The sequence below is a fragment of the Bombus bifarius genome, unplaced genomic scaffold (assembly GCF_011952205.1).
Source record: "Bombus bifarius isolate JDL3187 unplaced genomic scaffold, Bbif_JDL3187 scf7180000007977, whole genome shotgun sequence".
In the NCBI taxonomy this organism is placed as follows: Eukaryota; Metazoa; Arthropoda; class Insecta; order Hymenoptera; family Apidae; genus Bombus; species Bombus bifarius.
Window position 1 is genome coordinate 3,897,486 of NW_022884362.1, and position 15,000 is coordinate 3,912,485.

At 30.3% G+C, this 15,000-nt stretch overlaps 1 protein-coding gene across 1 annotated transcript; it reads left to right on the forward strand.

Moving 5' to 3' along the window:
- The first annotated feature begins 13,396 nt into the window (after nt 1–13,396).
- Nucleotides 13,397–14,458, forward strand: LOC117204247 (proton-coupled amino acid transporter-like protein pathetic). Its single transcript, XM_033441457.1, has 2 exons — nt 13,397–13,615; nt 14,091–14,458. Exons 1-2 carry the CDS (start codon nt 13,540–13,542, stop codon nt 14,330–14,332), a joined length of 318 nt encoding a protein of 105 aa, XP_033297348.1. The 5' UTR covers nt 13,397–13,539; the 3' UTR covers nt 14,333–14,458.
- Nucleotides 14,459–15,000: the final 542 nt, after the last annotated feature.

The window sequence follows — 15,000 nt, forward strand, 5'->3', positions numbered from 1 at the left end:
TCCAATTCAAGAAACTCGATAAGAATGAGAAACATAATTGGATCCAAAGTGATTAAAAGAATGCCGCGAAGTCAAGTATCTTAATCATCCTCATCGATATAAAACAATGTACCAAATCAGAGTTGTTTGGTTCGGAAGGAAGGACGTTACGATTCATTCATTTCTATTTCAGAATATTTTTTTATTATTCTGTTATTATAGTTGACAAATAATTAATAGATCTTAGATACGTATAATACTCGACTTTCAAATAACATAGGATGAAAAAATCACAGGAGTTATTCTATTTCTACCCAAAATATTTGTTCTAAAGGAAATATGCAAATTTTTTGCAAAGTGACAAAAATATTAGGGTACGTACAAAGTGAATGAGACACAAGTATAAACAAATGCCAAAGGAAGAAACGAATCTTGGAGAAACATAGTGTCTAGTGTACCAAACCAATCTTTAAAGTAATAACTGTGGAAAACAAACGTTGTCTTCGAAGAACGAAGGTCTTCATTTATTGCAAATGTTACGTCATTACCGATTATTATAACCACGGATGTAACATTTCGTTTTTTTTCATGATCAAGGCCCTGTTACGCAATAACTTACCAATAATGATATTAGTGAATCGATAAATTAGAGTTTATCGGTCATACGCAGACTTATTTCTATATCTACTTACGATTTTACAATTTTGTAAATTTTCACTATGAAATAGAACAATGAAATTGCTGGTAATTTCGAAAAATTATTTCTTATGCTTTCGTTGTTCTTTCATTATCAATCTTGTTTCGATTGTAAAAGAGAATATTAGTACTAATTACTCCCATTTACTTGAAACTTACGTTCCATTAATAATATCAGTTAAATTGTGCAAGAAAATCTTGGCAAGTCATTGAAATTGAACAATTGAGAAGAAAAAAAGACTATTAACGTTACAAAATTACAAGTATTGATAAAATTTATAGAAATTTGTAGACCTGTAATTATATATATTATAATACAATCGATAAATTAATAAGAAGTAGATGCAGCTTTTAAAAACTTAATCGATGCGTTCTATCACTAAAGTATTCAAAAATACATTGTTTCACCTATAAAGGCACCGAAATTAGTTTTCAAAATATCAGATCCAATTACCGCCGAGTACACGTGAAAACATCATGCGAAAAGAAACAATATTTGGAAAGTGATATCGTGAAAAATTACACGGTTTCCCGTATTCAAATATTTCCCCTTGGAAAGATCGTGTCTTGTTTACAAAGCGTCGGTCGCCATGGAAATCGTTTCACGACGCGGAATCGCAACTGAAAACGAGTTCTCTGAACGCAGGTGCGATGCGCTCAGGTGTTGTGCAAACGCAATCGCATACCGATGTTGGATTTCGCGAAAACGGCGGAGGTGTCCTTCCAAACTGGTCCAGAAGAGATTCGAAAGTACGGGAAAACGTTTGGCATCGTGACCAACGTGATCGTCTGTTTCGTGCATTTTCAGGCCGCAGTGATATACATCCTTTATGTCTCCACTTCGTCTCAGCAAGTGAGGATCGAGTCGTAAGGAGCATTTCCATTTACGAAGATTGAGGTCGAGGGGTCGTTTCTTTTCATCATCGACGAATCGAATATGCTGTTTGTTTCCTACGTCTTACAATGTATTCATGGATGGATTAAAAATATTACGAGTATTTAGCTTTAGTCAAGACAACAGTCTTGGAAAAATTTTATTTCTGAAATTATGTAACCTTCGGTTTTATCAACGTCAATTATGTTAAAAATAAGAGATATAAACGTGTAGACTTTTGCGACTGAATGCAAATTTTAGCGGCTAACAAGAATAATTTAAACACTCATGAAAGTTTCTTATAGATAGATATGTTTGTCAAATGAAATCTTTTGGAATTTCATTGGAACTGTAACGAAACACGATTACCATAATTGTATTACTAATGTTTGAAATAGATTTGACATCCATATGAATGGTAGGAAATATTTATTATGATTATAAGCTTCGCAGAAGTTGCAAAATATTTAAATAATTCTGCATTACATTAATGAAGCAGAATATTTACTGGGACTGTCTTTAGTAGTAATTATGCGTATGATCTGTCATGTTTCTAGTAAATAACTTGCAAATTCTGTATGCAGCTTCATTAGTAATTTCTGTATTTTTCATTCTCCATTTATTATCTTTGAATGTTACAGTACAAAGAAATGATCAGAATTTGAAGAATATCAGGCAGAACTCCTTGCTTCAATGAACTCAGCCTTGGTTTTTCATTGGATGTTTCCTATTTCTTTCGATTCGCCGATGCATATCGAAAGAACGACCCTGCGATCACAGTCATTTTTATTAGATTTACAGAATTATAAAATTTCTTTCGAATACATAAAAATGTTCACTTAATACTTTCAGCTATACATTTTCTTCTCGTAAATCATCCATTTGAATCCTAGCATTCAAACAGTTTAATATGTTACATGATTAAAGTTCATAGCGATGACACAATTTTTAATTGTGATTCTCCTTTTCAAAATTTACGGCATTGAGAAATTAGAGAAAATTAAATATTACTTTTTTTAATGTACAATTGAAATTGCAGAATTATAGAAAACTGTTACTTCCTTTCTGATTGATACACTTCTAAGTCTGATTGATCCTCACAAGTATTAAGACACTTACTGCAAAATAAAGCAAACCTGGTAAACTATTAGCAAATTACTAAACCTCGTTTGAAACTGTTACAGAGCACTCACATATTCAATATAATACCAGACAGAATTGCACGGTAGAATCAAACGATATTTTTGTCACTTACTCTATTATTGTTTTAATCAATTATGACATTCGTGTTATTAAGGTTTTGATTATGTTTATATCAGATATTCTACTATGCTTTACATGCCGTTATTTGATCACACACTCTGTAAACGATTCCATAAATCAAATGTTTGAGTTGTGTATGTAATTTATCTTAAATCCTCACAGTGAAGTTTAGGTTAGAGAATTGTATAAGCACTATCATATAATTATTAAATTTTTTTTCTCTTGAGGATTTTTATAAATAGCTTTCGCAATTTTCTATTACGTATCTCAAACTGTTATCTTATACAAGTACGGAGTTCTATTGGACTAATTAGTTTCTCAATTATCTAGATCAATTATCATGTGCTGTATGAGATCATCAGGTGTCGTAATATTTATAAGCAAATAGGCGATTAGATTTTATCATAATTTTTTATCTTCGAAAATATAATGTTAATAACACCTACCATGAATCTTTGAAATAATTTTAGTCAATGACCTATTGAGATCAAAATATAGAGACTCATCTGTATGGCAATTTGCTTTAGGATTAGGTTATCATTATAATGCCTAATGTGTAATGTATAAATGAATATAATATACAGGGTGGTTGGTAACTGGTGGTACAAGCGGAAAGGGGGGTGATTCTACGCGAAAAAAGAAGTCGAAAATATAGAATAAAAATTTTTCGTTTGAGGCTTTGTTTTCGAGAAAATCGACTTTGAATTTTCGCTCTGTATGCGTGCACTTTATCAGGCCTCGTTATAACGGATCTCACTGTAGATTTTTAAAAAAATTAAAAAAAAATTAAAACAAAAACTTTTTATTCTATATTTTCGACTTCTTTTTTCGCGTACCACCAGTTACCAACCACCCTGTATACAATTTCCTGTAAAAATATTGCCTTACATTCTCGACATGATTTTCACGTAGATTTAGTTTCTTTCATCTTGTATCACCAGTTGGCAGTACTCTGTGTTATTAAATTTCAAATGAAATTCATATAAAAAACTGAACTCTGCTTATATAACTTAATGACAATTGGATACACATAAGCATAAATTAAACATAAGGTAAAGCATAAATATCTGGTATTGTTATTTAGCTATTTAATTCTCAACTCGCCATTAATTTATTTAGGTACTGAGATAACTGATTGGCGATCTTAAATTTAATATTTACCTTCGACGTTTTCACTCTATCATTATGCACAAGCTTGTAAAAATAAATGCTTTACACACACCTTAAGTCCTTTTGTGCAAATAGAGTTTTTATGTGGAAGATAACTGTGATATTTTAGTGTGATCTTTTGTTTTTCACCAGTTATATGAACATTAACATGCCTCCTATTTCTTGTATTGTAATTATTCGCGAATCAGAAGTTCATTACGTAATGAAACATTTTAATGTAGAATCTCTTCTTCTATACCGAAAAATCTCATTAATTGATCACCTAACGCACATATCTGTGATATAACATAGACATAAAAACATTCTGATTGCTTTAGTCATTGATCTTTATGGATTCAAGCACTAAATCATCATTGCCCTAGACCATTTATATTAGAAAAGATATATGAAAGATATGCATCTTCATTCGTTAGTCGTCTTTTAATGTAAAAGGTCCATTCATTTTTCATTGCTAAATAAAAAGAAAAATTTATACATTAAGAGCTTAAGCAATTCGTATGATATACCCGAACAATTCATCTCTCGAAGATGACCACATACTCTGAACCTATTCATCATATGTTGCATATTTTATCTGATCGATCATTCATATTATCTTACATTCGTACAACGTATATACGCGTATATACCTCAGAAAAGTACAAACTACCATCCTTTCTCCATTCGTTTAGATGTTCTTACAACGCATCCAATGCGCGTTATTTATCATACCATTGCGATTACATTCGTACGAGTTTTACAACCACGCGAAATTCATTATAAGTTACGTTTTATACAATTGCAAAATTATTCATTACCGAAGAGATTATTAATTACTAAAAAAATTATTCATTTTCAGCTGATTGAATTTTTCTTCGACGTTAAAATGGATGATCGGATCTACATACTAGCATTGTTTCCCTTCGTCTGTCTATTGAGTTTCATTCCGAACTTGAAGTATCTGACACCATTTTCCGTGGTCGGTGCTCTGTTTATGTTAATTGGTATTTCCGTTACCCTGTACTATCTCTTCGAAGATTTGCCCGATCCTGCAAGATTAGAAGCTTTTACGCAAGCTTTGCCAGTTCCGATGTATTGCAATCTGTTCCTGTACGCTCTTCATAATGTGACCTTGTGCCTACCACTGGAGAACTCGATGAAGAATCCGGAACATTTGCCACGATTGATAACATGCAACATATTGCTTAATACCTGCTTGTGCACGATGTTTGGCTTCCTTGGTTATAACAAGTATATGAAGAATACCTGCGACACGGTAATTAAAAATTTACCGCTGGAGGAAACGTAAGTGATTTTTCTCAATGATCCTTTCAACCTAAAAAAAAAAAAAATGTCAAATATACTTTCAACTTGAAAAAAAATGTCCTGTTTAGTATCCTGTTAAAGTATATAAAGTACGGAAAAGTTGAAGACTATTTCAAGTAGTATTTTTATCTTTCAAGTAAAGTTATGCTATACTACGTATAACCTGTTAAGAAATAATGTTTTAAATTGAACGAAGAAAAACAAACACGCTATAAAAAAATGATAAAACTTGTTTGTTTTCGGATATTCTGAAGCGATAGATAGGATATATTAACAAACGAAAGCAGTTTCGATTATTAAAATACTGATTAGGCGAATGAGCATCGGAAAATTGACTAAGGAAGATGTAAGAGAGATTGTGAAATCAGAATAAGAATTGAGAAGGAATTGTTACACTTTTTTCCAAAATTTGGTTTCTGTTTAATAATATAGGTAATACAGAATCCTATTACTATATTACTAACACTATATTAACTATGAAATATTACTAAAATAACTAGATTCATCACTAACTCACGTCAATAATCAAGTTAGTCTAAGATCTTAACCTTAAGATCGTCTAATATAAGATGGTATCATAGCTTCTAGAAAGCTGATGATTGAATGATACTGATAAATTAGTATGTAATGTACATACAGTATTGATAAATTTAATCGATATTAAATTCCACTGCATTCACTGTGTTCTGTCTTCTCTTGAGATTCGATTTTTCACCTAATGTATTGACAATACATAACCATATACATCAAGTAAATAATCAAAGGAAAGATTTTTTCGGACAAACGTATTCCACGCGTATATTATTCGAGTACAACATTATTTCGCACATCAGTTCACATATTCTTAATATTCAATCATACTGCTAGATAAGTAAATTTTCTCGTAATATGTATTTGCTAAAGATAGTAGGCTAGGGATGGTAAGAATAAATGTAAATGAGAGAAATTTAATTTTATAAAATTATTAAATGTGAAGGAGATTTAATTTGGTAAAGTATGATATAGTTTTATAAGAAATTTTAATGTGGATAAAACAGAGATGCTGTTTACAAATAATAAACAAATTATAATTGCTACGAATGTAACTAATGGAACGAAACTTATGAATGTCTTTAATAGCAAAAACGTTTATCAAATACGCTCAAATACTACGAACAATGTCATCGAGATAAAATTTCATAACATGAAATATATTTTACCTCCAATAATATTCCAAACTGTATTTGATCTACGTACGATATGTACTTGTTCAAAGTGTTTGTACACGCGTTCAAGATACTTTTGTCAAGAGAGGAGTTATGATAATATTGATATTTTCTGTGCATAGTAAAAATAGCGTTTCTGTATATCATATGTTGTCTATTATCATTGAAAGAGTACTTTTTTTTCATAGAAATACGTAAGTGACAATGAAGATACATGATTTGCAATAGAATAGGTCGTGAGCGATAACTCAAATCAATTTACTCGAATTAACGTCTCCTGCTTCCTTGTTCAATCGTTCAATCGTTAATTTGATATTGTACGAAAGAAACAATATTGTTAAATATGATTTACAGAAACCCAAATAATTTCAATAACGAAGAAAGGAAATATATACACATACAAGAGTATTAATCAAGAAATGTCCAAAAGTAAATAAACTTGAAATTTTATTTGCGAAAACATTCTTCATCATCATCTATCAATCGTGAAAGGCTATGTTTTTTCCCCTTTTTTTGCATAAACACGTTTTCAAACAGACGACAAACGTAATTACGTTTCTATATTTCGTGGCTCCAACGACTCCTTTGTTGCAATGTTCCTCGTTGCCATTTCGGTGCATCGTCAGGATATTCATATTATTTTCTCGAAAAACTATCGGTGCCTTTTGCGAGTCGCATGTTTACCGAAATTTCTCCGCGAAATAATAAGTAGCCTGTGTTTGTGAATGAAACACAACATACATAATTCATACGCGTTAAGAAAGTGGCACGTAAGGACGTGTTTTGACGACGGAAGTAGCATGCTGATCGTTTTATTTGCAAATACGCGCTGCAACACGTTGCATCCTCAAACGAGTAGTGTTTGGTCATTGCAATAACCTGCGAATATATTCGTAGTCAAGTATAGGTTCGAAGAGAATCATTTAAAAACCTAACGTGTTAATTGAATCTTTCCTTAAACAATAATCTCAATAATTAGACTGTGAATTATTATTATTATGCAGAATACAACTCTTTGCGTAATATTATATATATAAAAAAAGAACACAGTAGAACAACAACGCGTACAGAAATCTAGGTATTCTTCAAGTTTTACTAATGAGATTTCATCTTTAAGTGCACCTTAAAATTATTGTCAAAATTATAAATCGACAGATTAACAGATTACATTTCGAGTCTTAAGCTACGTCTATTTCGAGATTTCGTGCCAATTTAGAGTTAACGGGATAAAATATTTCAATATAAACGAAAAAAAAAAGAAGGAAAAATTCATTAACGTTTCAATTTCTTACAAAGTGATAACTTGGATAGTCATAAGGAAATACGAAGAGATAAACGATATCGCTTTGATTAATATATTAATCCAGGTCTTCGTGTATCAAGCGAAAAATTCGCAGACATTAGTCGATGTAGCGAAACAAAGTAGATACGTATTTAATGTATTCTTTTTAATACAATATCATCGCATACCTTCTCTTAACTCTTTATGACATATAATACAAACGAAATAGAGCTCGATGCGTACTAAAAATTTATGCAAATTTAATACAGCTCAGCGTAAAATTATGCACAACTCTTGGCATCTCGGAGACGTCAACATTTAAAATGACATACGAAAAAATTGACGTCTCCCAGACGTCTTTGTGTGTTAAGAGGTTGATACATTGCTAACCAAATATATGTTTCCATACAAAATTTCATCGTTTACTGTTTTTGCGTTTTATCGCTAAAAATAAAGCTTATATAAGAATATAATCTGAATGAAATTTTTGATAAGAATTTATCAATTCGCAATGCGCAAATAGTTTCGTTAAATTTACAATCGAAGAGGTAGGAGTAAATGCAGAAGGCGAAGATTTCTAATTGAAACAAAAATCGCATTTCTGTTAATTTTGACACTTAATTTTGACAACGTTTAACACTTGCATGCCATGAACTTTCAGCTTTTATCACCTATCTGGAAAGAATATATACATTTAGAGGCAGGATAAATTGTAAAAATTGTATCGGATTAGGTTTAAATTTATCTATCACGTTATAGTTTTAACTATTATGATTATACGTGTTAATGCTCTATTTTGCAACAGCCCTGAAAGTAAAAATAGATCATTTTAGCACTTTTATATAATCCATGTTTATTATATTTATACGTATCTCATTTGCAACTTTTTCGTGTTAAAAATCATTTCTTACGTACACTTACTTTATATGTGCTTACATCGTTTATGATATTTATTCCGTAATTATTAGCACGTACAGATATCTGTCTAGACAAAGCACATAATAATGTTTTATTTTGTACTATGTTTCCCGTTATTAAACATTTCGCATTCCACCTAGCCAAAACATGATTTGCGTAACATACGTGATATATCTTATCGACGTTAATAATCGCCCGTATTTAATGAAAACAAACGTGCGCGAATTCTCTGGTATGTGATCGTAATTAATCTTAAAAACGGAACATTAACTGTAAATAGGAGGGTATTAATTTCTGGGACGTATGGCATCGAGTACGTATTTCTGTCGACAACTTTGTCTTTTTTTTTTTTTTTTTTGATAGAAATTAGGATAACGAAATGGTGCGTCGTATTTGGTAAGCAGAACGTACTGATACATACTTGTTATTTGATTCATCTACGATGAATTCATGTAGAAGAATGAATTATCTGGGCTCTATGAGTGTTTAATCGAAAGTGCTTATTTGCAGTAAGTTACGGTAATTTTCCATAGTCCAGTGTAACATTGCGTTCTTGGAACAATATTGACGTCTTTTCTGTCATGCTGTTTTCTGTCCTGTGATGTTTAACGTATATAAAATAACGCATTGAATAGAAATGATGAAATGATGGAAGAAAAGGGACTAAGAGTTATCGCAATATGATTGTGGTAATTTAACTGCATTTTGACAGTGACTAATTGCAGGATAATACCATTCGAATTCGTTGTAACTTATAATTTATCAGAAGAACTGTTAGTGGAATAGTACGAACGAGTAAGGATGCAAAATGTTGTTTCGAATGAAACAAGAATCGTGTCATTTCTTGCAAATTTTGTAATTTTTTTTTTAATTTTTCTGTTACATTAAAAAAATACATATATAAATAAAAAATTGTGTATTTATCAAGTATATGTTCTATATAATTAAATTCTAAAGTTGAGTCAAAAGTTTTCGTGATATCTAATTTCAATGATTAAATATTCAAATATTAATCACTAGACTGCGGATTTTTATGTAATTTCATATTTTTATTAACATATCTATGGCAATTAGATCTACATAAAGATTTATTTCACCTATTAAACATTATAACATCTATTTCATTTTGAATATTTTTCATATTTTTGTATATTGCATTTCGTAAATACATTTTTGCACTTCTTAATCCCAATTTTTAAACAAGATACTTAACGTTTTTCACGACACTTCAATATCAAGGTTAGGGGATTAAGCACAACTGTATAAAAATCCTCGCGACTTTCCACGAAACCTTTGCACCTCTATCAATCATTTTTCGAGACATAATATTATTCGCACACTATATTGATATATGCAATTATGATATAAGCAATTTCCAATCAGCAATTGTTAAAACACAATTATACAAGCACGACGTTTCTTCCACAAGGACAACTGCGATAACGATAGCAATAATTCATATTACTTTTCTATAGAATAATTGCAAATATAAGAAGAATGGAAATATTTTTCCGAAGCTTCGTAGCCATTTAACTCTTTAATTTTGAGACATGTTATAAAATTCGATCGACTTGTTCGTGATAAATTCGTGAAATCTTTCGGTATGTAGGCTGTATGTATGCCCTCGGGAATCTCACAATCAATACTATAATTTCCACGTGTTCCATGGCATTCCTTATCATGCAAACTTCGTTATCTATCTTCGCTTTGTTATTTGTACAGTGGCTACAAAAAGTATATTTGTATACCTATATCACTGCATTTATTACTACGTTTACAGTCACGAATAAAAATAAGCGGATAGATAATAGAAATAGATGCCAATGAAATTTAGTTAAACAAGGCTTACATAAGAATGTAAATATTAATTTCAATTGTTTACTAATTAATCCTTGTACTATAAGAGTATAAGAGTATAATAAATATGACTTAAGTATATAACACTAGTACTAGTTCGATTAAACTTCGTTGGTACTCACTTCTACTATTTAATTTTTATTCTTCTATTTTTCATTATTTTATGTATTATTTTTGTCCACAATTGTGTGTATATATTAATTAATTAGATACAATTATGATAAAGTTCGTATTACTCTTATGATAGTACTTTACCTCTGGTAATATTTTCATAAGTTTACAAAAATTTGATATTATGGAAATGAAACGTAAATAATGGAAAAATAAAAAAATAATTAAAAAAATACTGCATTGGAAAATAAAGATATTTGCAAATGCTTTTTGTAGCCACTGTATACACATACGTGTGCAACTACTACATTTCATCGAATACTTTCCTTATCAGTGACGACTTTTTCCTATCTGTTCGTGTTCAACGAACGTTTCATACTCGAGACAAGCGCGATGATGCGTTTTCTGCGTAAAAAGGAGTGTAATTTCGAAACGAAACTTTTTGTTATTTTCGTTCGTTTGTTTCTTTGTGTATTTTCCTTAATTTTATGAAAGACGTAGTTGTCTTACTGTATATTTTGGAATAAGTTTTACCTCATTTTCTGTATATTTTTGGGAGATATGTGAAATAAAATAAAATGGAAAACGTCGATTAACGCACTTTGTTCTTGATATCTAAAAAATGGAAAGCGTTAATTCACACGTTTTCAATGTGTTAATTATAAGAAAGATCATGATGATGACGTGTAATTTCAACGGTGCAACTGGTATTAAAAATGTATCGATCAATTGTGTTTTGAAAGGATGTTAAGTCTAATTTATTTGTTCGTTAACAAGATTGCTGCTTTATAATAATCATGTTGATTATCGATGATATTTGTCGCAAATAAAAATTTTATTGCGAAATTAATTGTTAATCTTCCGCTTGGTATACGGATAAAATAGAGAATGGATATAGAAGAGTAATCGATCGTTTTTTATAAGAAAGTGCTATAAACATTTCAATAAAACGAATTCAATCAAATCTTTTAATTATTTCAATTAAATGATTTGACTTGCAAACATTCATTGTTGATAAGACTTTTATTAGTTATAGTCCCGTTCATAAATTACCAGACACTTGTCAACTTCAAATATGATACTTATTGAACAAGTTTTATAATAAGATCTCGAAAACATGGCGTTCTGTCTTCTTTTATATTAAACTTTTAAATATGATCCCCGTTTACATGTCATCTGTTACAAGGTGATAATAAGCAAATATTTTAGCGTTATGATATCTGAATCGAAGATAATTTTCCTCGTATCAATCAAGCCGTATCTTTCTTAACGAATAATGTGACATTGTCTACAGCTTTATGCTAAGTATTCATTTCCAACAGTTTCTCGCGAGATTACTGTCAAATTAAGAGTCCATTCGAGAGTAATCTTTGGAATTTGTACTCTCAGGTAGGCGATAGAAAACTCACCGAGAACTTCCTGTCAGACAGAGCTCTCAGAATCGTGTTCATTTGAGATTCAAAACCCATCCTGAGATGGCATTATGCAGGCGATTGTCATCCACGGGCTACGTAAACCAACCTAGCGTATAAAAATTTGCTTAATATTTACTGGACAAATCGTAAAGTTATAATAAATTATTAAAAAAGAAATTTGAAACTCGTCTAGTACCTATTCGAGTCATATGCTGATTTTCTATATATATATTATTATATCTATATATATATATTTTTTTTTTATTTTAATATAAATTTTATTAATTGGAGTTATTTCGGGAGGTAGTACGAAAAAAATTCGAAAGCCGAAAATAATAATCACCCTATTGGCCACAGTTTGCGAGATGTCTTTACATTAGCTATTGATCATTGATCTAGCTATTGATATTGGTTTCCGTTGTTTTACCTGAGAACAGGAGAGATTCGAGTGACAGCTCGCACGAGAGTTCTCTCAAGAATTCGAAACTGCTGCGAGTAATTGTCCGATAGTAATATGATTTGTATCCATACGAGGATAAATCGCAACTATCAGTCGTAAATATCAACATGTAACTAAACTTTAAATGCAATGTCCACATGAAAGAAACGCTCTCGAGAGCAACACGCGATAATTTTACTCTCAAGTCGACACTTAGCATTAGACAAACGCTTCGGTTTACTCTTTCAGATAATACACGATTTTTATATCACTTCTATCTTACTATCCTTGTACAATAAATAACAGTATTGTCGGTGTAAATTTGATGAATATTACTAAATACACATAAACATTGTATTTTATTCATTCGTTAAAAAGACTCATTTATCACGATCGTTACGGTTTGTGGGAAATTTCTGTTGACTATTAACATTACTATCGCATTCCTATTTTATATTTTATTCTCTACCAACATTCTTTCAAAATGTTTTTTATTTTATTGAGACAGATACTGCTCGACTGTTCTTTATTTAATCTGTCACATTCACGAGTTATGTATACGCGATTCGAAGAAAGTATTCTTCTTATTCGCGATGGAAGAATGCACGTTATTGTAACATGAATAAACAAATTCCATTCTCGTAATATCGAGAGCTTAAAGGTACATGCATACTCGATAATACATTATCCTTATCATAATTCAATTGCGGCCCCATCAATTCAGAACGCATATTTTTAAACAGACGTGAGAATAGGATGAATAAAAAATATATCTATAAATTTTTATTTTTCGCTTCCATATTTTTTGTATCGATTCCTTTATATAAAAATCAAACTCTTCTTGTTACTTCATTTTTATTTGAATTTGTATTTAAACCGAATATTTCACATGAAATTACTTTATTTAAAAATGATTTCATTGTTATTATTTCAGACTTGCGAAATCGGTTAAAATAACCATTTCTTTGTCCGTTCTGTTCTCATTTGGATTGGTCTTTTATGTACCAATTTCAATATTGTGGCCGATGATTCGGTCGAAATTTAACAAAATGGTTCGTTATGGAGAAGCGATATTCCGTTTTTGCGGCGTAATTGCAACGAGTAAGCTAAATCAATTAATAAAATAACATATACGAATCGTGAATTTATTTCATATTAATTACTACAATTTGTTTATATTTTAATCTTGGTCTTGCTTTTCCTTTCTGCTTCTCTTTCTGTTTGCTTCATACTTATCGTTAGTACATAATTTTAATGTATTCTTTCCAGGACTGACTTATAAGACGAAATATTTTACAACTATTAGATCGCACTATTACAATTTATTTTATACTGTATATTCTTATTTTATTTTAAAATATCTATTAATAAAACGATTATTATATTATGGTAATAAAATAATATTATAGCTTCTTTGAAATTTTTGTTATCAACCTCAAAACTTTCACATATCATCAACTTTCACATTTATTTCTTACATTATAAATTTATTATCTCTAAAATTTCTCGAATCTCACAACATTATTCGACATTTTATTTGATGTTACCAACTCTTTGTTTTTTTAAACATTCGCAGCAATACTGGCAGTTTCGATTCCAGAAATGGTCCCACTACTTAGCCTTCTCGCAGCATTAAGCATGACCACAGTTATGTTATTGATTCCTGTAGTGATAGAAACTGCAACAAAATGGGAACAGGCTACTCGATTTCTTCTCGTAAAAAACATCGGTATTACTCTGATCTGGATTCTGTTATTGGTAAGTATCGAAAGTGAATGTCATAATTCGCTCGTTCAACATACTTTACGCAATCCCTGAGCATTTACATAATTTCTGGGAGTTTTGTACAATCATCGATGTTACGTAATACGGATTCTTCATTAAACGAGTTAAAAGTTTGCGAATTAACGATGCTGATAATGCGTGTATCCAGTGATAAACATGGTGATCATAATTAGCGTACTATGCTTGACGCGAAACGTTATTCATTGATTCGTTACCATTTAATAATGTGATTTGTTGTGTTAGATTGCTTCCTTTTTACTCGTGTTGATACGATAATCCTAAAATTAATTGTAATTATACTGCCGATTTTTTTTTGCATTAATGGGAAATTTGAAACTGCAAAAATTTGTAGAATATACATTACGTATAAAAATATATAAAATATACAGAATAAAGTACTGTTTATAATATTTAGTAGAAGAAACAAGTTTCAATTCACATCTTATTTTTCAGTTTACAGACATACGAAATTGCATACCATTATTTAAATAGATATAGCACTACGTTTTATTTCATAATTCTTATATACATAATGAAGTAATTATTATCGTCGTGAACAATAGTATAGTAACCAAATTATTATTATTTAATTAATTGTATTTAATATTAATCGTCATAATAAAGTAACAAACTTATGAAGTACTATATTAATTGTAACATTAATAATATCTTAATTAACTAACTAATTAATTAATCACAAT

Coding starts and splice junctions, on each gene's coding strand:
- LOC117204247 (XM_033441457.1), top strand. CDS start 13,540: ATGATTCGGTCGAAATTTAACAAAATGGTTCGTTATGGAGAAGCGATA. Junction 13,616..14,090: donor TTGCGGCGTAATTGCAACGA/GTAAGCTAAATC, acceptor AAACATTCGCAG/CAATACTGGCAGTTTCGATT.